This window comes from Cygnus olor (assembly GCF_009769625.2).
Source record: "Cygnus olor isolate bCygOlo1 chromosome 30 unlocalized genomic scaffold, bCygOlo1.pri.v2 SUPER_30A, whole genome shotgun sequence".
NCBI lineage: Eukaryota > Metazoa > Chordata > Aves > Anseriformes > Anatidae > Cygnus > Cygnus olor.
This window is the reverse complement of record NW_024429049.1, coordinates 82283-107228: the sequence shown is the minus strand read 5'-3', so window position 1 is coordinate 107228 and position 24946 is coordinate 82283. Positions and strand designations below refer to the sequence as shown.

Sequence of the window (24946 nt, the reverse complement as noted above, 5' to 3'; positions counted from 1 at the left end):
GGCGCCCATAGCAACGGCGGGCCAGCTGCGGCGCGCTTAGCGACGGGTGGGCGGGGCCACGGGGCGCGTAGCAACAGGTGGGCGGGGCCAATGTGCGCTTAGCAACGGGTGGGCGGGACCACGGCGCTCTTAGCGACGAGTGGGCGGGGCCATATGCACTTAACGACGGGTGGGCGGGGCCGCGGCGAGCACAGCGGCGGCGGGTCGGGGCCGCCGATTTCCGGTCACGTGAGGCGGGCGGCTGAAGCCGCGGTGCGGTGGCGCCATGGCGGCCCCGTCTGGTGAGCGGGGACCGGGGCCGGGGGGTGGGAGTTGGGGCCGGTGATGCTGGCGGGGCCCCTCCGGCCCCGGCCCCGGCCCCGGCCCCGGCCCCGGCCCGTTACCGGCCCCTTCCCCGCAGAGACTGAGCGGCTGCTGAGCCGCGGGCCCGGTTACGGCGCGATGGAGGCCCCGGTGGCGGCGGCGGGGGAGGAGGAGGAGGAGCTGCGGCGCCGCCTCAAGTACTTCTTCATGAGCCCGTGCGACAAGTACCGGGCCCGGGGCAGGCGGCCCGTGAAGCTGGGGCTGCAGCTGGCCAAGATCCTGCTGGTCACGGTCCAGGTGAGGGGGCACAGGGGGGGACACCGGGAGGGGGGGCACGGGGACACTGGGGAGGGGCAGCACCGGGGCTTGGGGACACCGGGGAAGGGACCATGGGGGGCGGTGGGTATGGGGACGGTGGGGAGGGGGATGTGGGGACAGGGAGGGGGGGGCTGGGGACGGCAGGAAGGGGGCACTGGGGACAGGAGGGTTGGGGCCAGCAGCAGGGGGTTGGGGGCTCTGGGCCATGGGGACACCGAGGAGGGGGCTGTAGGGGACACGGTGGCACCGTGGGGACGCAGGGAAGGGGGCGCTTTGGAGATGAGCAGAGCCCCGAGCGTTGGGCGAGGGGACACGGGGGGGGCTCTGGGCATGGAGGGGACCCCAAAAGGCGGGCAGTGGGCGTGGGGACATAGGAGGAGACACCCGGGGAGGCATGGGGACATCGTAGGGGGTTCTGGGGCTTTTGGGGGGCTGGATACCCCTGGAGGAGCTTGGAGGTTGGAAGGGGGGGGGGGGTGGCTTGTTGGGGACACCCAGGGTTCCCCACAAAAGAGGAACAGAAAGGAAAGTGCAGTGGCATGGGCTCTTTGGACGGATAAAAAGAAGGCCGAAGCTGCCAGGCTGCGGTCACAAGGCTTGGAGGAAGCAGCTGCCGTGTGACCCGCTCCTTTTGCGGGGTCATGGCATCACCCAGAGCCACCCGAGCCCTTCCCCTGCTCCTTGTGCCGCCGAGCAGCCTCTCGTGTTGATAAACACGGTTGTAATTAGCTTTTCTTGATGAACACAAGGTAATTACCAGTGTTGGGAAAGGTTTGGAGTGCGCAGGCAGGGAAGATGCCAATGGAAGATCTCTTTCCCCTCTGCCACGGTGTTTTTTAGGGTTTTTGGCACGTGTGGGTACCCGTGGAGCACTGGTTTTGGGGAAATCAGGTGGAGATGTGGGACAGGGAGCTGGCCCTTGTCCCCTTGTGGACCTCAAGTGTAGGGTGATGGCATTTTCCTTCCTGGGGTGGAGCGGCTGTGTTTCGGATCCGTTTTATGGAGCTGCCAGGGCAGGGGTTTGATCCCAGTCCCCTGTGTCTGTCAGCTCATCCTCTTCGGGCTCAGCAACCAGATGGTCGTGACGTTCAAGGAGGAGAACACTGTTGCCTTCAAGCACCTCTTCTTGAAGGACTACGTGGACGGCGCTGACGACTCCTACGCCGTCTACACCCAGCGCGACCTCTACGACCACGTGTTTTACACCGTGGAGAAGGTGAGAGCCGCGCCTGGGGGGGGCGGGGCACAGAGGTGCTCGGGGACGCATCCATCCCCTGAGGGTGTCTCCTTCACCAGTACCTGGCCATTCCCAACGAGACCATCGGCCGCTACGCCTACGTGCGAGGGGAGAGCAGAGGGAACCAGTCGGCCCTCATGCTGTGCCAGCAGTACTACCGCAAAGGGCGCATCGACCCCGCCAATGACACCTTCAACATCGACCCCAAGATTGTCACCGGTGGGTGGTGGGGACGGCAAGGCCCAGCTCAGCCGTCCCACAGCCCCCGCTGGGTCCCAGGGGGATTTGGGGGCTGCTGGGGTGGTTTTTTGCTCCGTGCGCTGGATTTGAGAGGGGCCGAGGGGTCTGCTGAGGTCTTCGGGCTTCCCTGAAGGTGCTTCTCCCTCCCTGCAGACTGCCTGGGAGTGGACCCTGAGGACACGCATCCTCTGCCCCCAGAGCTGGACCGCAGCTACAAGAACTTCACCCTCAAATTCCACAAGTAATCACTGTTACCTTCCCCGTGGTGTTTGAGTGCCGGGGACATCCCTGGTGCAGGGATTTCCTCGTGCTTTATGGGTTCCAGGCTCGCTGCCGGGATGGAAAAGCACCCGGTTGTTTTAAAAACGGTCACGAGACAGAAAGAAATTCACCCTTGAGCTGAGGGAGATGTGAAACTGGGGTGGTTGCACAAGAGGCAGCTGCTTTCCAGCTCCATTGGCCGCAGAGCTGGCCCCGAGGCACCTCTTCAGTCCTGCAACACCGGCAGCAAGGGTTGGTTTCCCTCCCAGAAACTCCCCCAGCCTTTGGAGCTGTTTTGGTGGCCCGGAGGCAGGTTTTCAACACCACCAAGTCCTTGCCCTGGCCCCGCTTCCCCGTTTTGTGCCGGGGTTGGTGCCAGGCAGAGGGATACCAGGGCTGCTGCTGAGAGATGTGGCGCAGCTCACCCTGGAAGTAAAATTCACCGATGCTGCGGCTGTGCTTTGGTTCTCCAAAGCTGGAAATGCCCTTTTTATGCTCCCAAAGAAGTTATTCCCCCAGTGGGACAGCTCTTTGTCTCAGTGCTGGGTTTTGGGGTTGACGTGGGGCTCTGTGCCCTCCCAGACAAGCCCCAGGAGGGACACTAACGCCCGTCCCCTCCCTTAGGCTCATCAACGTCACCATCCAGTTCAAGCTGAAGGCCATCAACATCCAGACCATCATCAACAACGAGATCCCGGACTGCTACACCTTCACCATCACCGTGAGTGCTCGGCACGGCGACCGGGGCTGGTGGCGGGCATGGAGGGGTGGATGCAGGCCATGGTGTGAGGAGCTGCTGGTTCCACGAGCAGTCCCCCCCTCTCCCAGATCACGTTTGACAACAAGGCACACAGCGGCCGGGTGAAAATCCGCCTCGACAACCGGGCTGACATCAAGGAGTGCAAAGATCCCAGCATCTTCGGCAGGGGTAGGAGCTGCGTTGGCCGGGACAGAGGTGGCGTCGGTCCCCGGCACGCCGCGATCCCGGTGCCCCCCTCGCTGACGGGAGCCACCGCGTGTCCTGCAGGTGACAACTCCTTTCGGCTCTTCTTCGACGTCATCGTGATCCTTGTCTGCTCGCTCTCCTTCATCCTCTGCGCTCGCTCCATCATTCGGGGCCTGATGCTGCAGCACGTGAGTGATGGGACAGCAGGAAACAGCGCTAACCGTAGCTGCCATCCCCTGTGTAAGCTGTAGGGGTGGCTGGAGCTGCCACCAAGATGTTTTTTCAATAAAAAAGGATGTTTTTTCAAAAACAGGGTGTCTTAAAGACACCCTGCTTGCACGGGAATGTTCAAACAAAGCCACAGCTCCCGCCTGGGTGCTGAGAAGTGGGCAAACCATGGCGCTGCGCCTTGAGGATCCAGTTTCTCCTCCCCATGCAGGAATTCAGCCGGTTCTTCCGGCGCCGCTACAACCAGAGCGTGTGCCTGTCAGACCGCATGGAGTTCCTCAACGGCTGGTACATCCTGCTCGTCATCAGCGATGTCCTCACCGTGCTGGGAACCATCATGAAGATCGGCATCGAGTCCAAGGTAGGGGGACACCGGGGGGTGAAGATGGTAACAAAGGGACAGGCAGGGTCCTTTCTTGCTGCTGTCCCAACTTGTGGCCGGCGCTGGGGGCTGTTAGGACCGCGGGAAGGGCACGGGTCACGGCTCAGGCCCGTGCCACCTCTGTCCCTGCAGAACTTTGCCAGCTATGACGTCTGCAGCATCCTCCTGGGCACCTCCACGCTGCTGGTCTGGGTCGGAGTCATTCGCTACCTCACCTTCTTCCAGAAGTACAATGTGAGTGGCTCTGGGGAGATGGCCTGTGACCCGAGGGGACGATTTTCAGGGCTGACCCTGAGCACAGAGGCACTCGGTGGGGCTGGGGCCCATCCTGTGGCTGCTGCTTGTGTCCCCGGGCTCCTTTTTTTGCTCTGCTGGACGCCTCGGAATCACAGAGTGCTTGAACCCCAGTCCTCACTGCTACCCTTGTGGGAATTGTCCCTGTTAGCCCAACTCATGGGTCCCCTTCCCCTCTTGTCAGACTTCTGACGTCCTCCAGAGAGGACGGAGTTTAATCCCTGTGCATTTTCCACCCCCCAGATTCTCATCGTGACGCTGCGGGTGGCCCTCCCAAACGTCATCCGCTTCTGCTGCTGCGTGGCCGTCATCTACCTGGGCTACTGCTTCTGCGGGTGGATTGTGCTGGGACCATACCACGTCAAGGTGCTGCTCCAGGCTCCTCTGAGATGGGCTTGGGTGGGCTTCATCTGCCTCTGGGGGCTGCTCCCACCCTGGGGCGATTCCCTGCCCTGATTTAGGGGGAGATTAGCACGGGGCTGGGTTAAATGAGGCACCTAATGGAGCAGCAGCATTGGGGCGGCTCGTGGGGCGTTGAGCACTTGTGGCTGTGTTTTTTTGGGGAGATTTCAGGCTGATAGTGGAGGGGACAGGGGGTGACGAGGTGGCTTGACATGTCTGGCAGCTCTTTGTCCCTTCCTGCCCCAGTTCCGCTCCCTCTCCATGGTGTCCGAGTGCCTCTTCTCCCTCATCAACGGGGATGACATGTTTGTCACGTTCGCCGAGATGCAGCAGAACAGCTACCTGGTGTGGCTCTTCAGCCAGATCTACCTGTACACCTTCATCAGCCTCTTCATCTACATGGTCCTCAGCCTCTTCATCGCCCTCATCACCGGCTCCTACGAGACCATAAAGGTGAAACCGAACCCCGCTGCTGGAGCAAAGCTTCCAGGCTTTTTTTTTGGGTGGCTGTGATGGGGCAGGGAGCCAACACTGAGGTCGGAGGGGTTCATCTCCACTGTCCCATCCCTGCAGCACCAGTGCGAGGGCGAAACGCCCGTGTCCCAGCTCCACGCCTACATCGCTGAATGCAAGGACAGCCCCAAGTCGGGCAAGTACCGCCGCGACAGCGCCTCGTCCTGCTCTGTCTTCTGCTGCTGCGAACGGTGAGCATGGGGGGGCTCTGCAGCTCCTGCTCTGCCCCAAGCCCACCGACGTGCTGGGAGAGGATTTTAGAGCTTGCTTTCTGCTGGTTCCGTGGCCGGTGTCACAAGGGTTGTGATTTCCAGCCTCGTTGGGCTGCCCCGAGCTGTGTCTTGGTGCCCCAAAATGTCCTTAGGGGACCCCTCAATGGGTTTATGGCCAGTGTTCCTTCCCCAGTGCCCATCATTAACCTCGTGGCTCTGTTTGCCACTTCTTTATAGGGTGTCAGGGCATCCCTTTTGCTGCAGCTGTCTCTATTTGAAGCTTTCTTCTCCAAATTAATCCGATTTTACCCCCATTAACCCACAGGGCTCCTCTGCAGGACAACACGATGCTGGTGAACTGAGGGAGGATCCCAGGGACTCGCAGCACTTTGTGTTCCTACCGGCCACGAGCCCTTTTATTTATTTTACTGTCTGCTTTTACCGACTTGGGGTTCGACACCAGTCCCAGAGGAGCAGGGGTCGATGGCACCCGCATGCCCTGCACTGACACGGACACCCCACAGGTGACGAGGAGACCAGATGGACGCTCGTCCCATTTTATTTTTGACAGACACCGTGCCTCTGTGCTCCCAATCCCGAACTAGAGCCCGGCAGCGACTCGGGCTCGGTTGTAGCCCCTCAGCTGTAATTCAGGGGCTCAGCCCGGAGACCTGCAGCCTCTTGGGCTGCATCAAGAACTTGTCTGAGGCTTCGTCCTGAAGCCCTGCAGCCCCTGGGCTGTGTTGTGGACTTCTCCCCACTCTCGGCACCAAGCCCAGCTGCCCCTTGGCCACGTCTGGGACAAGTCTTGGGCTTTGTCCCAGAACCCCAGAGCCCTTTGGCTGTGCTGGGGACTTTGTCCTCATCCTAGAGCCCAGCTTCCCTTTGCCTGCGTAAGGGACATCTCTGGGGGTTTGTCCCCAAGCCCCACAGTGAGGCATTTGTCCCTGAGCCCTGCAGCCCCTTGGTGACACTGGGGATGTGTCCATGCTCTTAGTCCTGAGGCCTGCAGCCCCTCAGCAACATCAGCCTCTTGTTTGGGGCTGCGTCTTGGAGCCCAGCACCGCTTTGTGCCCCTTAGGGACTTATCCCTTTCCTTACCTTGAGTCCTACTGCACCTTAACCATTCTGGGGCACTGTTCAGGCCCAAAGGGCCCCAGGAGTCCCCCCTTGCACCTCTGCCCCACTCCAACGAGTGGGACAAGAGCTGCACGGTGTCCCTGTGCCCCAGCTGACGGCTGCCTTGTTTCCCTCGGGCTGGGGTTTTGGCACTCAGAGCTTGTTTACGCAGTGCCGGACGGGTCAAGGGCAGGTTTTGTAAGCGGTCGAGCAGCTGCTCCCCACTGGAGTGGGGCCAGGGGCTGCTGGCTCCAGGCACGGCTTGAAAAAGGCCAAATTCATCCCAAATCGCGGCCTGGCGGCGATGGCAGTGGGCAATGCTGATCCTAACGCTGCTTGCGGTCATGCCCCGAGTTGTGGCTGGCTTCGGGGCGGCTTCTGGGCGCTGCAGCGGGAGAATAAAAGCACCCAGGGAGAGCAGCGCCTCTGTGCTCTGTGGGGCCCTGCCCCAGCACCCATGGGTGCCCTGTGCCATGGGGAGGGCGTGGGGGCAGTGGGTGGGGCTGCTGGAGCTGGGGGGGTGGCTGTCACCTCGGGTGGGGTGCTGGCACCCCTGGGGACAGGGCTGGTGCGTGCCCACCCTGGGATGCCCATGGGGACGAGGTCAGTCCTGGGGTGCCCCCCCCGGGGTGCCCTCTGTCTCCCCCAGGACCCTGAGGGTGCCCGGGGGGGGGACGCTGAGGCCTCTCCCTGCCACTCCCAAGATGGCGCCGGGGCCCAAACGGCTTCCCCGCAGCCCTGCGATAACATCGCCCCCCTCTTTCCACGCCCAAGATGGCGCCCGCGCTCCCCAATAGCCTCCCCTCTGTCTGCCGGCGGACCTTCCCAAGATGGCGGCGCCGCCTGGACGCCCTCCTCCCCCGTGACGTCAGCGGGGGAGGGCGGGCGGCCTTAAAGGAGCCATGACCCCGCGGAGGCCGCCGCTGAGACCGGAGCGGGGCGGAAGGCGGCGACCGACGGTTGGTGAGCGCGGAGCGCTCGGGGGGGCGGTAACGGAGGCGGGGGGCGATGGAGGACGCTCCAGCGGCCCGGCCGGGGGGATTTACCGCCTGGGAGGGGGAGGAAAGGAGGTAGTGCCAGTCGGGGGGGGGGCATGTTGGGAGGGGGCAATACCCCGGGAGGGGGCAATATTAGCCGGGGGGGGGTGAGGCAATGTTAGCCCTTGGGGGGGAGTATGGGTTTTGGGGGGCAATATTGTCTATATGGGGGGTGGGGGGATAGTATTATTAGCTGGGGGGAGAGATTTTTACCTTGGTGGGGGTATTAAAGGGTCGGGGGGGTAATATCAACCCGGGGGGGGGATGTGGGGCAATGCTGGCCTTAGGGGGGGGGGGGGTCAATGCTGGGAGCGTTTTGACTTAGGTGGGGGGCAGAACCAGCCGGGGGTGCAATACTGGCCGGGGGGGGGGGGGTAGAAGCTATGGGGGGGCAGTTGTCACCCCCAGGGGGGGCCCTGGCCTGCGCTGTCCCCACCCGTGGCGGCGGTGGCAGGGGGTGACATGTGCCAGCCCTCGGTGACGTCCCTGCGCTGGTGCCTGACGATGCTACCGCCACCTCCCCGGGCGACCTTGGGAAGGACGGGGGACGCTGGGGGTGGCACCGTCCCCTTTGGGTGCCAGTGGGGCGAGCAGCAGGGGCGGCACCCGGGGTGACGCGTGACACCGGGGACCAGCGGTGGCCTCAGCATGGCGTTGAGGGCTGTCGCAACGCCCAATGGTTCCTGCCACTGCTTCCTCTCCCTGCCGGGAGACAGGGACAAAAGTCCCCAAAGGGACATAGAAGTCCTCACCCGGTCCCTCCGTGCCACCCAGCGCCACAGGGACACCCTGGGGACACCCCAGACCCTCCCTGCTGTGACCCCCGTGCATTTAATCGGGGCAGATTCGCCCCATTTGGGGACGTCGTCCTACCGTCGCTGCTCTGCTTACGTGTCCCCGTACGGCGAACCCCGAATTATTTTGTCCCATTTTCCCCCTTTTTCGGCAGCTTTCTGCATGGGCAGAGCCCCGCGGCAGTCATGGGGCAGGGCGAGTCGGAGCAGCAGGAGGAGGCGGAGGTAGGAAACGCCACCGCCGCTGGATGGGGTGACGGTCCCCACCCCGTGGTGTCCCCCGCCCTGGGGCTCAGCCACCTGTCCCCGCAGGATGCGTCCCTGACGGCCGTGCTGCCCAGGCTGTTTGCCGACGAGCAGCTCTCCACCGGGGCGGTGAGTACCACCAACTCGTCCCCATGCCCTTGGGGACAACGTTCTGGTCCCAAAATCCTGACCCCCGACATCCCAGTCCAAGGGGACGCAAGTGTGTCCCTGTGCCCCAAGGGACGGCGTTCTGGTGCCTGATGCCATTAAGGGAAATGAAGGTGACAAACCTGTCTCCATGCCCCTGGGGACACGGTCCTGGACCGGCTGCTGTTGAGCGCCCCTAAGGTCATGCGAGGTTGTCACCGTGCCCCGGGGGACACCGAGTGGTTCCTGCTCCCTTGGGGGTGGTGTCCTGGTCCCTGGTGCTGCTGAGCACCCCTGGGGAGGCACAAACTTGTCCCCGTGCCCCAAGGGAGAGGAACTTGTCCCCATATGCCCCAGGAACAGCATCCTCATACCCAGAACTGTTGAGCCCATCTGAAGGGACACAAACTTGTCCCCATGTCACAAGGGACAGTGTCCTGGTCCTGATGCTGTTGAGCATCCCCAAGGGGACACAAACTTGTCCCCATGCCTTTAGGGACACTGTCCTGGTTCCCGATGCTGCTTAGCCCCTTTGAGGACAAGTTCTTGTCCTCACACCCCAAGGCACACCATCCTGGTCCCCAACACCGTCAAGCACCCCTCCTCCATGAGCGTCACCAGGGTGGCAGTGCCATCGGTCACCCCACACGTTTGTCCCCATGCAACAGGGGGGTCCAGGGGCCTCATGGGGACCCTGTCTCCCTCCGTAGGTACTGGGGGTGATGCTCGGCCTCAGCCTCTTCGCAGTCCTCGTCGCCACTGCCATCGTGGTGCTGGCCCGGCGGCTGCGCCTTAAGAGTGAGTGACAACACCATGGTGGCCCTGGGGAATGGCACGGAGTGACGCCCCCAGCGCCACCCATGCCTCAGTTTCCTCCACGAAGCACAGAGGGATGGGCACACAGGGAGGTGGCACAAGGCGGGGGGGGCACAGGGTGGTGACACAAGGTGGGTGGCCTCTGGTAGATGACAGTGGCGGGGTGACAGGGCCGTGCCCTGTTAACCTGTCCCCTTCCTGCTATCCAGAGGTCCCAGCGCAGGGGACACCCAAATACCGCTTCCGAAAGAGGGACAAGGTGCTTTTCTACGGGCGCAAGATCATGCGCAAGGTGACGCTCGGGGTGGCAGTGGGGGTGGCATCTCCCTGGTGTCACTGGTGGGTGACATCCCCTCTCGGTCCCCCCCAGGTCTCCCAGTCCACCTCCTCCCTGGTGGACACCACCATCTCCAGCACCTCGCGGCCCCGCATGAAGAAGAAGCTCAAGATGCTCAACATTGCCAAAAAGTGAGGTGCCACCGCTGGTGGGCGGGTGGCGGGCGGTGGCAGAACCCGGTGTCACCTCGCTGTCACTTTGCTGTCCCCTCAGGTTCCTGCGCATCCAGAAGGAGCTGCCCACGCTGCAGCTGAAGGAGCCCCCGCCCTCCGTGCTGGAAGCCGACCTGACCGAATTTGACGTGGCCAATTCTCACCTACCCTCCGAGGTGCTCTACATGCTCAAAAATGTCCGGTGAGGTTCAGGATCCGGCCCCACCATCGCCACCCCAAAGCCGTTTTATGGGGCGATGGACCCATGGGCGTTCAGAAGATGCTCTCCTCTCTGCATCCCCTGGTGCTGAGCTGATGGGATGCTGGAGTGACTTTTTGATGTGGTGCCCATCAGGCTCGGTGTCACCTGCTGTCCCCATCCTCACAGGGTGCTGGGACACTTTGAGAAGCCGCTGTTCCTGGAGCTCTGCAAGCACATGGTTTTCCAGCAGTGTCAGCAAGGGGATTACGTCTTCCGACCCGGTCAGCCCGACACCAGCATCTACGTGCTGCAGGATGGCAAGCTGGAGCTGCTCCTGACCGAGCCGGTGCGGGGACAGGGCTGGGGACAGGAGGGGGACGCTGCGGGGACAGGGCTGTAAAGAGCAGGGCGGTTTGTGCTGTGTAGGATGGAAAGGAGACGGTGATGAAAGAGGTGTTCCCCGGAGATAGCGTGCACAGCCTGCTCAGCATCCTCGATGTCATCACGGTACTGGCCCTGCAGCTGTCCCCAGACCTTCCCCCAGGAAACTGGGGCTGTCCCCAGGTCCCCTCAACCTGATCATGGCTGTCCCCAACCTCAGTAAAACCGACTGTGGCTGTCCCCAAGCCCAACCAACCAGGGCTGTCCCCAAACCTCTCCCGGACCAAGCGTGGCCATCCCCAAACCCCACCACACCAACCGTGGCTGCAGCTGTCCCTTCATACCCCCTCCAAGCCAGGGAGGGGGGTGTCTCGCCATCCTGGCAGTGACACTGCCACCGCTGGCTGTCCCCTAGGGCCACCAGCGGCCGTACCGGACGGTGTGCGCGCGGGCGGCTGAGGACTCCACCGTGCTGCGGCTGCCGGTTGAAGCCTTCTCAGCCGTCTTCGAGAAATACCCCGAAAGTTTGGTGCGGGTGGTGCAGGTAAGCCTGGCACCGGGGAGGGGACACGGGGGGGTTGTCCCCAGGGGTGGACAAGGGACACTGATGCCTTCTGGTCCCTGCAGATCATCATGGTGCGCTTGCAGCGTGTCACCTTCCTGGCGCTGCACAATTACTTGGGATTGACCAACGAGCTTTTCAGCCACGTGAGCATGGGGGGGAGCCTCCTGAAAATGGGGTTCTTGTCTGGATCCCCCTAAAAATGGGGACACCCCCTTGTCATTGTGCTGGTGACGCGTCCCTTTTGTAGGAGATGCAGCCGCTGCGGCTCTTCCCACAGCCTGGCCACGCCACCCGCACCAGCCCCGTCCGCCACAGCAAGCGGGGGCTCAGCGCTGCCGAAGAGGGCAGGGAAAGGCAAATGGAGCTGGGTAGGGTCTGGGATGGGGTGACCAGACCCCCCTTACCCTCCCAACCCCCCACCCCACAGCAGGAGGCCTCTCAGGGCCGTTTTGTTCCGCAGTTGAGCCGCTGAAAGCCGGAGCCCTGGATGCCCCCGCGCCGCCGCTGCTGAGCCGCTGCATCTCCATGCCAGTGGATATCTCTGGTGGGTCGGGGGCTGGAGGAAAGAAGGGGGGGCCCTTGGGTTCGTGCGTCACCTCCTGAGGGTTGTGCGTCCCGCTTTGGGCTCGTGCAACCACCCCAAGGGTCACATAACCACCCCAAGGGTCGTGCAGCCCCCCCAAGGATCATGCAGCCCCCCTGAGGATTATGTACCTCCCACAAGGGTCGTGAAGCCCCCCCAAGTGTCATTCTTCTCACTCTGGATTCATGCAGCCCCCCAAGGGTCATGCAGCCCCCCCTAAGGGTCATATGTCCCACTCTGGGCTCATGCAGCCCCCCCAGTGTTGTTGCAGCCCCCCTGGCCATGTGTCATCCCCCCTTCCCAGCTTTATGCATGCCCCACTCCGGCCTCACAATCCCCCCCAGCACGTCCAGCTTGGTGTCCCGGTTCCCCACCGGTGACCACCCTGTCCCTTCCCTGGTGGGGCGCAGGCATCCAGAAGGGTCCCCGCTCCGACTTTGACATGGCCTACGAGCGCGGCCGCATCTCGGTGTCGCTGCAGGAGGACAGCACCGGCGCCATGGCCGCCTTCTCCCGGGTAAGGCCGTGGCCAACTGCATCCTCCCAAATCCGCATCCACCTTGACGCAGACCAGTGCTGGACCTGTCCCTTGTCCCCTCAGTCCGTCTCGCACGAGCCCAAGGAGCGCAAGTCGGTGACGGTGGAGGAGCAGCCCTCAGGTGTCTACCGCTACAACTACTGCGAGGACGACTCAGCGAGCGGGGACTGGCCCTTTGGGCCCTACCAGGGCCGCCAGACCAGCGCCATCTTTGAGGCTGCCAAGCGGGAGCTGGTCAAGCTGATGAAGGTGGAGGTGAGACCGCAGACGGAGCTGGCGAGGGGAGATCTTGGCCTCGTGGTGGTTCCCCATTGCCTCGTGGTGCTCCTTGTCAGCTTGTTCTGGGCTTGCGTGGCTTCGTGGTGGGTCCCCGTGGCCTTGTGGTGGGCTCCCATCACCTCATGGTGGGTCCCCATCACCTCATGGTGTTCCCCATTGCCTCCTGGTGGGTCCCATTGTCTCATGGTGGTTCCCCATGGCCTCTTGGAGGGTTCTGTTTCCTTATGGTGTCCCCATCACCTCATGTTGGGCCCCTGTGGCCTTGTGGTATCCTCGTCACCTCATGGTGGGTCCCCATCACAACATGGTGGGTCCCCATCACCTCGTGGCAGGCCCCTGTGGTCTCATGGTGGTCCCAATCACTTTGTGGTAGTTTCCTTTGGCTTCCTGGTGGTCCCTATCACCTCACGTGAAATCCTTCTTCCATCCAGGACCCTTCTCTGCTCAACAATCGCGTTTTGCTCCATCATGCGAAAGCCGGCACGGTCATTGCCCGTCAAGGGGACCAGGTAGGTCTGGGTTTTGCGGGGCTGCTGTGACATCTTGCTCTCCCAACCCCATATTTCCATGGGGTGCTGCACCTCCTATGCCTGCCGTATGGGTCGTGGGGGACAGGAACCATCCCTGGAGCTGCTGAGGGTGCAAAACCCCCAGTGAAGAGGAGCAGAAGAAACCCCAAGCGTTGCTGGTGGGGACCCCTTGCCCCCGGGGGGTGATCGAGGCAGGGTCCTGGTGACAGGGCGCCGTTTCGGCAGGACGTGAGCCTCCACTTTGTGCTGTGGGGCTGCCTGCACGTGTACCAGAGGATGATCGACAAGGCGGAGGACGTCTGCCTCTTCCTGACGCAGCCTGGCGAGATGGTGGGGCAGCTGGCTGTGCTCACTGGCGAGCCCCTCATCTTCACCATCAAGGCCAACCGTGACTGCACCTTCCTCAAGATCTCCAAATCGGACTTCTACGAGTGAGTCCCAAGCACCAACAAAGGGGTTTTGGTGCTGGAGGGGGGTTCTGGGCTGAACACAGCTCAGCATCTATGGTGGTGGCATCTCTTGGGGCCGCCACCTTGTCCCCCAGCTGCTGTCGGTCCATAGGATCATGCGGGAGCAGCCCAGCGTGGTGCTGAGTGTCGCCCACACCGTGGCTGCCCGCATGTCACCCTTCGTGCGCCAGATGGACTTCGCCATCGACTGGATGGCAGTGGAGGCCGGCCGGGCGCTCTACAGGTGGGTGCCCCCCACCTCAGCTCGGTGGGGACCCCCTTAGCACAGGGGTGACGTCCCTTTGGTGGCATCCCCAGGCAGGGCGACAAGTCGGACTGCACCTACATCGCGCTCAACGGGCGCCTCCGCTCCGTCATCCAGAAGGGCAGCGGCAAGAAGGAGCTCATTGGGGAGTACGGCCGTGGGGACCTCATCGGCGTGGTGAGACCCGTGCTGGCGCTGGGGCGTGCGATACATCTTGGCTATATGTCTCAGCTATACGTCATCTTCTCCAGGTGGAAGCCCTCACCCGGCAGCCCCGTGCCACCACGGTCCACGCGGTCCGGGACACAGAGCTGGCTAAGCTGCCTGAGGGCACCTTGAACAACATCAAGCGTCGATACCCCCAGGTATCCCCAAAATCCTGCCCTGCCGTGGGAGCAAAATGGGTTGTGCTGGGGGGTCCCAACCGTACCGCCATGGGAAGATGGATCACGTGGGATGGATCCTCTCTGTCAAAACCCAAAATGGAGAAGGGATCAACCCAAGCATGGCGGAGGAGTGCCTCAGGGGAAGTCTTGAAACTTCACCAACCTCAACATTTTGTGAGATTTGAGAGGCTGGAGAGATGCTGGTGCTGGTGTCCATGGCTTGGTCCTGCTGAAGTCTGGAGACCTCCAATGTTGGAGATCCCTATGCCAGGGTCTGCTGGTCCTTCCAGGGGAAGGAGCACGTCCCAGTATCCCAGCTGGTGGTTCTGACACCCATTAAAATCATCTTAAATTAAATAATTAAGGCAGTGATGGGAGCTGGCAGGGGAAAAAGGCTGGTGTCCTAAAGGGATGTTCTTCGCTGAGGTCCCCAGGGATGGGTGTTAGTGGTGGTGGCACCCAAAAAAGCACATGGGATGCTGGTTCTGGTCCTGCTCCGGGGAGTTAATGTGTCTCTGGCTCAGGGAGCCCCGCCAGCTCTGATGGTTGTCCACCTCCTTGTCCCACAGGTTGTCACCCGTCTCATCCACCTCCTGAGCCAGAAGATCTTGGGAAACCTCCAGCAGCTCCGCGGCCCCTTTGCAGGTGGGTCCCAAAGGGATGAAGGACAGTGGGGACAAGGTGACAAGGGGTGCACCTTCCTGGAGCTGGTGGCTGTCATCGGAGCAGAGTCCAGAAAGTGTCCCCTGCCCTGTCATGCCGTCCTCCTGCTGCCACCACATCTTCTCTTCATGCAGGCTCTGGTTTGGGCATGGCCTCCAGCTCGGAGCCCACCAACCCTACCAGCAACCTGTCAACGGTGGCGGTGCTGCCGGTGTGTGACGATGTGCCAACGGCCGCCTTCACGTTGGAGCTCAAGCATGCGCTTAATGCCATTGGTGAGTGCTGGCATGGCAGCAGCAACCATGGCACAGTGGTGGCCATAGCATGGAGGTGACCGTGGTGTGGTGGTCCCCCAGGCCATGATATGACATTGACAGCAGCCCCATGGTGTAGCAGTGACCATGACACGGTGGTGACCACAGCTCTATGGCATGCCAATGGCCATAGAAGGGTGCTGGAACGCCATGGTGTGGTGGTGACCGTGGCTTGGTGGTGATTGGGTCTCCATGGCATGGTGGTGACTATGGCTTGGCGATGACCATGGCCACATGACATCCCAGTGACCACGGTCCTACCTCTCCCAGGTCCTACGCTGCTCCTCACCAGCGACATCATCCGCGCTCGACTTGGCTCCTCGGCGCTTGACAGGTAACTCCCGGCAGGAGGGACATCGCTGGTGACCCAATGCCGTGCCGCGTCTGACCCGTCCATCCCGGCAGCATCCAGGAGTACCGCCTGTCGGGCTGGCTGGCACAGCAAGAAGACATCCACCGCATCGTGCTCTACCAAACCGACTGCACCCTGACGCCATGGACCGTGCGCTGCATCCGTCAGGCTGACTGCATCCTCATCATAGGCTTGGGCGACCAGGAGCCGGTGCTGGGAGAGGTGAGGGGCGTGTGGCGGGTTGCGCGTGGGAGGGACAAAACAGCGCCATGCCGTTGATGTCCTCTGCAGCTGGAGCAGATGCTGGAGAACACGGCGGTGCGTGCGCTGAAGCAGCTGGTCCTCCTGCACCGCGAGGATGGCCCCAGCCCGTCCCGCACTGTCGAGTGGCTCAACATGCGGAGCTGGTGCTCGGGCCACCTGCACATCAAGTGTCCCCGACGTGTCTTCTCCCGTCGCAGCCCCGCCAAGCTGGTAGGTGCCACTGCCGCACATCCCCAGCCCAGGTGTCCCCTGCGCTCTGCTGCCATCGTCACCCCGTTGTTCCTTGTCCCCAGCGGGAGATGTACGAGAAGGTCTTTGAGAAGAGCGCTGATCGGCACAGCGACTTCTCCCGCCTGGCGCGGGTGCTCACGGGTAACACCATTGCCCTTGTCCTGGGGGGCGGCGGAGCCAGGTGGGTGCTGCGCTGGGGCAGGATGCGACCCGGCGGGATGGGTGTCGCGCTCCTGTGACCGCTGTCATTATTATCCAGTGACCACTTTCTTCTTTATTTTTCCCCACCTCGTCTCCTCCATCTGCTTCCCCCCGGCCAGGGGCTGCTCCCACATTGGGGTAATCAAGTCGATGGAGGAAGCGGGGATCCCCATTGACATGGTTGGTGGCACCTCCATTGGCTCCTTCATCGGGGCGCTGTACGCCGAGGAGCGCAGCGCTGTGCGCACCAAGCAGCGGGCGCGCGAGTGGGCCAAGGTGGGTGCCTGGCGAAGCTGGGCAGGGGTGCGCACCGGGCCCTCACCATCGCTATTTTGGGTGGACACCAGCACGGTGCCCTGCCTGCCTGGGGCCAGCCATGGCCAGGGAGTTTCTAAAGCACCTTCCTCTCCTCTTCCTGTTCCTCTTCCTTTTCTTCTTTCTCTTTTTCTCCCTCCTTATATTTTCTCCCTTCTTTTCTTTCTCCTTCTCTCTTCCTTCTTCTTCTCTTTTTTCCTTCTCCTTTCCTTTTTTCTCCTTCTTTCTTTTCTTCCTCTCTCTCCTTCTCCTTCTCCTTCTCCTCCTCCTTCCTCCCCTACCTCCTCCTCCAGTGCATGAATTCGGTGTTCGAGACCGTCCTGGATCTCACCTACCCCATCACCTCCATGTTTTCGGGCTCAGCCTTCAACGCCAGCATCAACAAGGTTTTCCAGGACAAGCAGATCGAGGTGCACCGCGCGGCCCTTCCCAGGGCTGCACCCACCCACAGGGGGTCCCACCCCACTGCCACCGTCCCCACGATGTCACCCACCTCGTCTTGTCCCCACAGGACCTTTGGCTTCCCTACTTCAACGTCACGACTGACATCACGGCCTCGGCCATGCGGGTGCACACGGACGGTAAGAGCTCCCCAGGGAACTGGGGACGCTCTCTGGCACCACCGTGTCTCCCTATGTGGGGACCCTCCTTACCGGCACCCCAAAAACGGTGCCACTGTCACCTGGCTGGGGGAGGACACATCCTGGGAAGCAAAGGTCTCGGAGCCCGGGCATTGGTGGTGTCCCAAGGCCACCCAGTGCTGGTAACCAGCAAAGCTCAGCTCCCTTGAGCTATGCCCCACGTCCTTGATGGGGTTGGCAACAGAATTGGGGAGCGGAGCTGCCCCCCCTGAGTGTGCACGTCCCCTCTAACATATCTGCTCACCACTAACCCCAGTAACCCTCACTCACAGCATGGGGGTGTGGGGCTGTCCTGCTTGGGACAACGTGGTGGTGGTGGTTGGGACAACGTGATGATGGTGGGGACAACGTGATGGTGGTGGGGACAATGTGATGTTCAGGGGATGTGGTGGTGGTGGGGACAATGTGATGGTGGTGGGCACAATGTGATGGTGAAGACAACCTGGTGGTGGGGTCAACGTGGTGGTGGTGATGGGGACATTGTGATAGGGACAATGCAGTGGTGGTGATGGGGACCACGTGGTGGCAGTGGTGGGGATAACGTGGTGGCTGCCCCTCATCCTTGCCTGGTGTTGGAGCTCACCTGGGACATTGAGCCATCCATGGGGTGCACGCGGTGGCTTGTAGACAGCCTGGCTCTTGCTCCACCTGCTCCTCTGGCCTCTAATACCAACTAATTCCCACTCACGATCCCTAACCCTCTGTCATTCCCCATCCCAGTGTGGCCAAGGTGTTTTCCTCAGAGTGGCTTGCTCTTGGGACTAAAAACACCCCACCAGTGCCAGCAGCCTCGGTCACCTGCTGCCAGGGGCTCGCGCATGTCCCGTCCCCCCAGGACCATGACCGTGTCCTCTCCCTCCGGCAGGCAGCGTTTGGCGCTACGTCCGAGCCAGTGCATCTTATACCCCCTACCTGCCTCCGCTCTGCGACCCCAAGGACAGCCACTGGCTCGTGGACGGCTGCTATGTTAACAATGTCCCAGGTCAGCATCTCCCTCGCTGGGGCTACCGGCCCCCCAAAAACACCCCCTTTCCCCACCCAAAAATAAAAAACAACACACAAAACAACCCTACGTCCCATCTCAGGTGGAGCCATCTAGACTTTGTAAATGGCCAGTCAGGGTGCGTGCCGCCCCGGTGGGTGCCTCTGCCACCCATGGGTGCCCACTGGACTCCCATGGGGTGCAGATGTCCCTGGGCAAGGGCAGGGGTGAGGGGCAGCCCCCTGGGGGGCTCAGGCAGCCATGGGGTGGGCCGTGCTCACTGCGTTTGTTCCCCGCCGGCGCAGGCTCGCTCTGGCGGTACGTGCGAGCCAGCATGACCCTTTCTGGGTACCTACCGCCACTCTGCGACCCCAAGGACGGCAACTTGCTGATGGACGGTGGTTACATCAACAACCTGCCAGGCAAGTAGCGCCCCACCAGCATCACCGCCACCGCCTGCCACAGCTGATGCGGCTCCAGGTCCGGCCCCAGTGGCGGGCGGTTGGGTGGGAGCTGTGTGCCCACGAAGGGATGGGTCTTCAGTGGTCTTCAATCCACCATTGAGGCTGGATTTGGGCCGTGTCGCATGGTTTTGCATTGATTCTTGGTGTCTTTGTCATTGGGTGCCCTCTCGGCATCTTCATCCTGCTTTCCGTGCAAAAGACGTCCATCTGTCTTGTGTCGTCTCTTGGTGTCCTCAGCACCAGGCAGCTTCCAAGGGCATCTTCATGTTTATTCATATACAAGACGTGGCCCTTCGTCTTGCATCATACTTTGGTGTTGTGTGTCCTCTTGGGGCATCTTCATCCTCCTTCATGTACAAAACTCGCACAGTGTTGTCAGCTCTTGGTGTCCTCAGCACCAAGATGATCCCAGATCTTCACTCTTCATGTACAAAAAATGTTCCTCTGTCTTGTATCACCTCTGGGTGTCCTCAGCACTGGGTGCTCTCCTAGAGCATCTTCATGCTCCTTCCCCTGCCAACCCCTTTCATCCAACCTGCGTCATCCTCTCCTGATGTCCTCAGTACCATGTGCCTTCCCAGGGCATCTTCATCCTTCTTCACGTGCAAGCCGTCTCCCTTCATCTTGCATCATCTCTTGCCATCCTTGACACTTGGTGCCCTCCCAGAGCATCTGCATGCTCCTTCACATGCCAACCACCTTCATCCATCTTGCCTCATCCTCTCATCCTTGTGTTCTCAGCACTAGATGCCCTCTCTGGGCGTCTCTGTCCTCCTTCCCATGCAAGACAGCTCCATCTATCTGTTACCATCTCTTGGTGTCTTTGACACCAGGTGCCCTCCCAGGACATCAATATACTCTGCAAGCCACCTCCCTCCACCCTACACCTTTTGGTGTCTTTGGTACTGGCTGCCCTCCTGGGACATCTTTGTGCTCCTTCATGCACAAACCAACTTCAGCCACCCTGAGTCATCGTTTCTTGATGTCTTTTGCCCTCCTGGAGCATCTCCATCCTTGACATGCAAGTCACCTTCCTCCCTGTTGGAACATCATTTCTTGATGTCCTCAGTACCAGGTGTCCTCCTGGGACATCTCCATCTTCCTCCACATTCAAGCCATCTCCATCTGCCCTGCATCATATCCTGGTGTCCTTGGCACTGGGTGCCCTCATGGGGGTCCTTCCACACTTCTCATCCCACTGTGGATGCCGCCATTTGCCTGCACCCTCCTGTCACCTCTGCACATGCAGCAGGTTGCAACGCTGCTCTGCTCCCCACTGGTACATCATGCCACTGGGCTCCTGCCCCCAAATACAGCACCCACGGGACATTCCTCGTCCCCCCATGAGCCCTCAGCATGGCTTTGCCATCCAGCCCATGGTCAGGAACAATCCCTCGCCCTGCTCTGCTTGTGCCACTGCCTCTTGCAGTGGGCTCGGACTGGGGAAAACCAGGGTGCTGCTGACCCAGCTTCCTCTTTTCCCACCCTGCAGCCGACATCGCCCGCAACATGGGTGCCAAGACGGTGATCGCCATCGACGTGGGCAGCCAGGATGAGACGGACCTGTGCAACTATGGGGACAGCCTGTCAGGCTGGTGGCTGCTCTGGAAACGCCTCAACCCCTGGGCTGAGAAAGTCAAGGTGAGGAGCAGAGGGATGTGGGGACACCAGTGGGGACAGTGCAGGCAGGGTGCTGAGCTCTCTGTTCTTGCAGGTGCCTGACATGGCAGAGATCCAGTCGCGGTTGGCCTACGTGTCATGCGTGCGGCAGCTGGAGGTGGTGAAGTCCAGCTCGTACTGCGAGTACATCCGCCCCCCCATTGACCGCTTCAAGACCATGGATTTTGGCAAGTTCGACGAGATCTACGTGAGTCGGGGATGGAGAGGCTGAGGGGGTGGCCTGGACTATCAATAGGGTGTCTCAAGTCATTGGTTGGGGTTTTTCAGCCATCATCTGGGGTGTTCTGGGTGGTGATTGGGATGCCCCAGCCACTAATGGGGTACCTCTGACAATAATTGGGGTACCTTGAGCATCTGTTGAGCATCCAGACCATTAGCAGTGTGTCCTGGTCATCAGGTAGGGTCAACCAGCAACGAACTGGGTGACCCAGCCACCATTTAGGAGTGCTTTGGCTCATCAGTTGGGGTACCCTGGTCATTGACTGGGTCTCCTAGCCATTAACAGCATACCTCAGGCCATCAGTTGGGACATCTTGGCTATTTCTAGGGTTCCCCAGCAACTGGTTGGGATGTCTTTGCCTTCAGTTGCGTGTCCAAGCCATCATTTGGGTGCCCTGGCCATTAATGGGGTGACTGGACCATCATCTCGGGTTGCCCAAACTATCATTCAGGGTGCCCAGGCCATCAACTGCAGTGTCCTGGCCATCATTTGAGGTGCCAGGGTCATCATTCAGGGTCTCCAGGTCATTGTTTAGGGTTTCCTGGCTACCATTTGGGGGTGCCCTGACCATCAATTGGGTGTCCCATGCCATCGGTTGGGATGTCCTAGCCATCGGCTGGGATCCTGGGCCATCCTTTGGGGTGCCCCATGCCATCATTCGGGGTGCCCAAGCCACCAATGGGCTGCGGTCACTCTCCCCACAGGACGTGGGGTACCAGCACGGCAAGGTGGTCTTCGATGGTTGGAGCCGGGGCGACATCATCGAGAAGATGGTGAAGGACCGACGCTCGGCTGACTTCTATGAGAGCAAACGCATGGACGTGAGCAGGGGTGGCACCGGGGTCTGCAGGTGGCAGTGGCTGCATGGGACCTGCCCCAGGGCATCCTGGCATGGGCCACCCAAGCCCTCGCACCTCTTGAGCAGCTTTTGTCCTTCTTTGCCCATACTGCCCCCCCCAGTACCCTTCCACTGCCTTACCCATCTCACATCCCCCATCCTCGCCCCTCTCATGGTTAGGGGCACATCTCACACACCTTCCCCTCTATTTCCCCCCCCGCCCCATAGGTGCTCACATGCCCCAGCGCTGGCTTCACGGACCTGGCAGAGATCATCTCCCGCATCGAGCCCGCCAAGCCCTACCCATCGGATGGCTACGCGGACGGTGAGCAGGGGCCAGGGTGCAGGGCTGGGGGCCCGATCTGGGCTCGGGGCCTGACCCTGAGTCCCCCCCTTTCCCTCCCCAGAAGAGTCCGACTACCTCACTGAGTACGAGGACGAGGGGCCGGAGCTCACGCGTGGTGAGGAGGAAGCATTTGCCCCGACCGAGTGGCCCGGAGCTGGCACTTTGGAGGCTGTGAGTACTCCCTGACCACAGGGACACTCCAAAATGAGGCCTCTCAGAGCTTGGGGGCTCCCAAGGGTGCCACAACCCCATGCATGAAGGGGGGTAACATGGGGCAGATCCTGGCCCCAGTTGCGGGGAACCCCCAAAATGGGGTGGCCTGTGGTCTGGAGGCCCCCAAAGGTGTGCATGGAGGGGGTTACATGGGGCAGAGCTCCCCAGCTGGGAGCTGACGGGTGCTGCGCCGTGTCCCCGTCCTGCTGTCCCCCACGCGTCCCCTCTCTCCCCAGGAGGATGAGAAGAGCCTGCGGCACCGTCTGAGCCCAGCCCGAGCCTCCTCCATGTCCCACACGTGAGCCCAGATGGCACCGAAGGAGCCCAAGAGCAGCCCCGGGTGCTGCCCTGGCACTACCTCCACACCCCAGGGCCCCCCCGACCCCCTCTTCCATGGCCGCTTCCCCGGCCAGGGCTCAGCCCCGTGGCACTTTCCCACTCGCCCCAGGCTTGTCCCCACTACTGTCCCCAAGCTGGGGTGACAACGGGGGCTCCAGGGACCCCTCCCCTCGTTTTCCGCCATCCTGCACTGTTGCACTGGCCCAAATCCCTCCTCCGTGGCCTGGCCATGCCCTGCTTTGCCGCAGGACTGACCTCGTGGTGTGGGGGAGAAGTGACTGCTGTATATTTTCTTTTTTTTTTTTTTTTTTTTTTTTAATTATTATTATTTAAAACAAACCTGGCACTGTTTCTCCTGCTGGAATAAAGCTTCAAGGCTGGGGGCTGGCGGTGGCCAGCAGACAACAACCACCAGATGACACCATCAAATGCCCCTGTGGTGCCAGTGGCCGTGGCAAAGTGCAAGACAGACGCTGTATGAAACCAGCAGGGAGGAATAATCCCCACAGCAGCACCGGTGTCACCCATGGGTGCTTCTCCGGCATCAGTCGGGCGTGTGGATGCGCTGGTGCAGCAGGAGGTTGGAGCTGCGGCTGTAGCGGCGACCGCAGTGGGTGCAGGGAAAGGGTCGTTCACCGGCATGCGCCCGCCGGTGCCGCAGCAGTGCCGAGCGGTGCCGGAAGCCATGGTGGCACTGGGGACAGCGGTGCGGCCGCTCCCCCGTGTGCCGCCGGCCATGCTCCAGCAAGCTGGCCCGCTGGGTGAAGCGCTGCCCGCACTGCCCGCAGGCGAAGGGCTGCCCACCAGCATGGCCCTGGCAGTGCCGCAGGAGGTTGGCACGGTCTGCGAAGGCACACGGGCACTCGGGGCAGGCGTGGGGCCGCTGGCCCGTGTGGGCGCTGCGGCGGTGCTGGGCCAGGTAGGCACTTTGGGTGTAGGCGCGGGGACAGTCGGGGCACCGGTGCGGGCGCTCACCGGTGTGCACCAGCTGGTGCCGCAGCAGCGTGGCACTGAGGGCGAAGGCTTTGCCGCACTGGCCGCAGGGGAAGGGCCGCTCGCCCGTGTGCGCCAACCGGTGCCGGGCAAGGTGTGCCCGCTGCCGGAAACACTGCCCGCACTCGCCACAGGCATGGGGCCGCTCGCCCGTGTGAGTCTGCATGTGCCGGGCCAGCGTGGAGCGCAGTGCGAAGGCTTTGCCACACTGTAGGCAGTGGTGTGGGCGTCCCGCGCTGTGGGCGCCCTGCTGGTGCTGGGCCAGGTGGGCGCTCTGCCGGAAACGCTGCCCGCACTCGGTGCAGGCGAAGGGACGCTCGCCCGTGTGCGCCCGCTGGTGCACCAGCAGCCCCGCACTGCCGGCGAAGGCTTTGCCACACTCGGTGCAAGCGAAGGGTCGCTCGCCCGTGTGGCCACGCTGGTGCGTGGCCAGAGCTGCCCGGTCGCAGAAGCCGTGGCCGCACTCGGTGCAGGAGAAAGGGCGCTCGGCCCCGTGCAGCGCCTGGTGCCGCATCAGTGTGGTGCTCGCACCGAAGCGCTTCCCGCACGCCCCGCAGCGGAAGGGACGAGCCACGGCGGCAGGGTCCTTGCCATCACCCTGTCTCAGCTCTGCCATGGCATCCTCGCGTTGGGGCTGTGGGTCCAGTTTGGTGCTGCCGGCATCGGCTGTGTCCTGGCACCGTGGCCCCAAATTGCTGTTGCTGGTGGTTGCCACATCCTGGTGCTCCGGCACTGGGTTGGAGCTGCCAGCATCGTCACGGTCCCGGCACCCCAGCATCAGTTCGGTGATGTCGGTGTCTGCCCGCTCCCTGCCTCGCGTCCCCAAATCGGTGCTGCCACTATCTGCAGGGTCGCAGTGTTGTGTCTCCACCTTGGCACTGCTGGTGTCCGCCTGGTCCTGGCGTCGTATCCCCAAATCAGCCCCAACCCAACACCGCAGCATCGTTTTGGCACTGCTGGTGTCTGCCCGGTCCTGCCTGCTGGGTGTCAGTTCGGCGCTGCTGCCAAACACTTGGTGCTGGCACCGTGACCCCAAATCAGTGCTGCTGCTGTCCATGCCCTCACGGCACCCCGGTGTGGCTTCGGTGCTCCCGGTGGCCTCCCGGGTCCCATCTGCGGCACAAGGGGGAGGGGACGTGAGCAGACAGCACGCTACGGTGTCACCCTGGGGCTGCGGTGGATCCAACGTCCTCCCTCAAAGGGGGCACCCTGGGTGTCCGCCAGCCACCCAGTACTGTGATGGGGTGACAGGGACCAGGCCCAGCTGCCAACGGGGCCACCAGTACTGGGCACAGCCCGGTCCCGACCGGCCCCATTCCCCGTTACATCCTCCGGTAACCGGGGCCCTGCACCCCCCCACAGCCCCTTCCTCCCCGGTACCGGTCCCCCCCCCCCCCCTTACCTGCAGTGCTCGCTTCCCGCTGCCGGCTCCCTTTGCTCCCCGGTCCCGGCTCCTCCCGGTCCCGTGTGCCCCGGTCCCGAGCGCCGCGCCCCGGGGCTGGGGTCCCCCCACCCCGGCTCCCCCCGGTCCCGGGTGCCGGTGCCGATCCCGGTGCCGGTCCCGGCTTCGCTCGGCTCCGCCTCTCGGCGGCTCCGCTCCCGCCGTTGTGGCGCCGCCTGGGGGCTGCGGGACGCGCTGCAGAGCCCCGGGGAGCCGCGGACACGCGTGGGCGTGGGGATCTCTCCTGGGGAGGGGAGAGGGGGCGTGGGGGGTCCTTGTGGGGACGT

General features: G+C 62.3%; 3 protein-coding genes across 19 annotated transcripts; 2 read left to right on the top strand and 1 right to left on the bottom strand.

Moving 5' to 3' along the window:
• The first annotated feature begins 169 nt into the window (after positions 1-169).
• MCOLN1 (mucolipin TRP cation channel 1) lies at positions 170-6872 on the top strand. 2 transcript variants are annotated; one of them, XM_040543018.1, is made up of 14 exons: positions 170-281; positions 401-600; positions 1670-1837; positions 1918-2077; positions 2252-2339; positions 2984-3080; positions 3188-3287; positions 3387-3493; positions 3745-3894; positions 4048-4149; positions 4453-4575; positions 4858-5064; positions 5185-5315; positions 5662-6872. In XM_040543018.1, the coding sequence occupies exons 1-14, from the start codon at positions 266-268 to the stop codon at positions 5696-5698; spliced, it is 1686 nt and encodes a 561-aa protein (XP_040398952.1). In that variant the 5' UTR covers positions 170-265; the 3' UTR covers positions 5699-6872. The 2 variants fall into 2 exon arrangements, with proteins under 2 accessions (XP_040398952.1, XP_040398953.1); XM_040543019.1 differs by lacking the exons at positions 170-281; positions 401-600 and adding an exon at positions 800-1370.
• Positions 6873-7140: 268 nt separating this feature from the next.
• PNPLA6 (patatin like phospholipase domain containing 6) lies at positions 7141-22654 on the top strand. 16 transcript variants are annotated; one of them, XM_040542982.1, is made up of 37 exons: positions 7146-7418; positions 8442-8511; positions 8599-8661; positions 9390-9477; positions 9705-9787; positions 9866-9963; positions 10046-10186; positions 10373-10532; positions 10613-10693; positions 10983-11111; positions 11195-11275; positions 11380-11500; positions 11593-11676; positions 12126-12232; positions 12317-12508; positions 12964-13041; positions 13288-13493; positions 13624-13755; positions 13830-13953; positions 14028-14141; positions 14732-14807; positions 14960-15100; positions 15410-15473; positions 15545-15713; positions 15783-15965; positions 16049-16167; positions 16307-16463; positions 16796-16912; positions 17014-17083; positions 18009-18125; positions 18431-18547; positions 20082-20230; positions 20304-20456; positions 21194-21310; positions 21556-21652; positions 21735-21844; positions 22123-22654. In XM_040542982.1, exons 2-37 carry the CDS (start codon positions 8473-8475, stop codon positions 22186-22188), a joined length of 4143 nt encoding a protein of 1380 aa, XP_040398916.1. In that variant the 5' UTR covers positions 7146-7418; positions 8442-8472; the 3' UTR covers positions 22189-22654. The 16 variants fall into 16 exon arrangements, with proteins under 16 accessions (XP_040398913.1, XP_040398920.1, XP_040398916.1 ...); XM_040542983.1 differs by having other exon boundaries at positions 7345-7414; XM_040542980.1 differs by having other exon boundaries at positions 7404-7525.
• A 106-nt stretch (positions 22655-22760) lies between these two features.
• On the bottom strand, positions 22761-24839 carry LOC121062780 (zinc finger protein 2 homolog). The gene is made up of 2 exons (XM_040543020.1): positions 24621-24839; positions 22761-24331 (listed from the first exon to the last, which is right to left on the bottom strand). The coding sequence occupies exon 2, from the start codon at positions 24273-24275 to the stop codon at positions 22770-22772; it is 1506 nt and encodes a 501-aa protein (XP_040398954.1). The 5' UTR covers positions 24276-24331; positions 24621-24839; the 3' UTR covers positions 22761-22769.
• Between the last annotated feature and the right edge of the window lie 107 nt (positions 24840-24946).

Bases quoted from the DNA above. Each gene is read 5' to 3' on its own strand.
- MCOLN1 (XM_040543018.1), top strand. The intron at 3,288-3,386 runs GTAGGAGCTGCG...CGTGTCCTGCAG, and splicing joins TCCCAGCATCTTCGGCAGGG to GTGACAACTCCTTTCGGCTC. The intron at 4,576-4,857 runs GTGCTGCTCCAG...TTCCTGCCCCAG, and splicing joins TGGGACCATACCACGTCAAG to TTCCGCTCCCTCTCCATGGT.
- PNPLA6 (XM_040542977.1), top strand. From the start codon at position 7,464: ATGGAGGACGCTCCAGCGGCCCGGCCGGGGGGATTTACCGCCTGGGAG. The intron at 7,526-8,441 runs GTAGTGCCAGTC...CTTTTTCGGCAG, and splicing joins TGGGAGGGGGAGGAAAGGAG to CTTTCTGCATGGGCAGAGCC. The intron at 9,788-9,865 runs GTGACGCTCGGG...GGTCCCCCCCAG, and splicing joins GGCGCAAGATCATGCGCAAG to GTCTCCCAGTCCACCTCCTC.
- LOC121062780 (XM_040543020.1), bottom strand. From the start codon at position 24,275: ATGGACAGCAGCAGCACTGATTTGGGGTCACGGTGCCAGCACCAAGTG.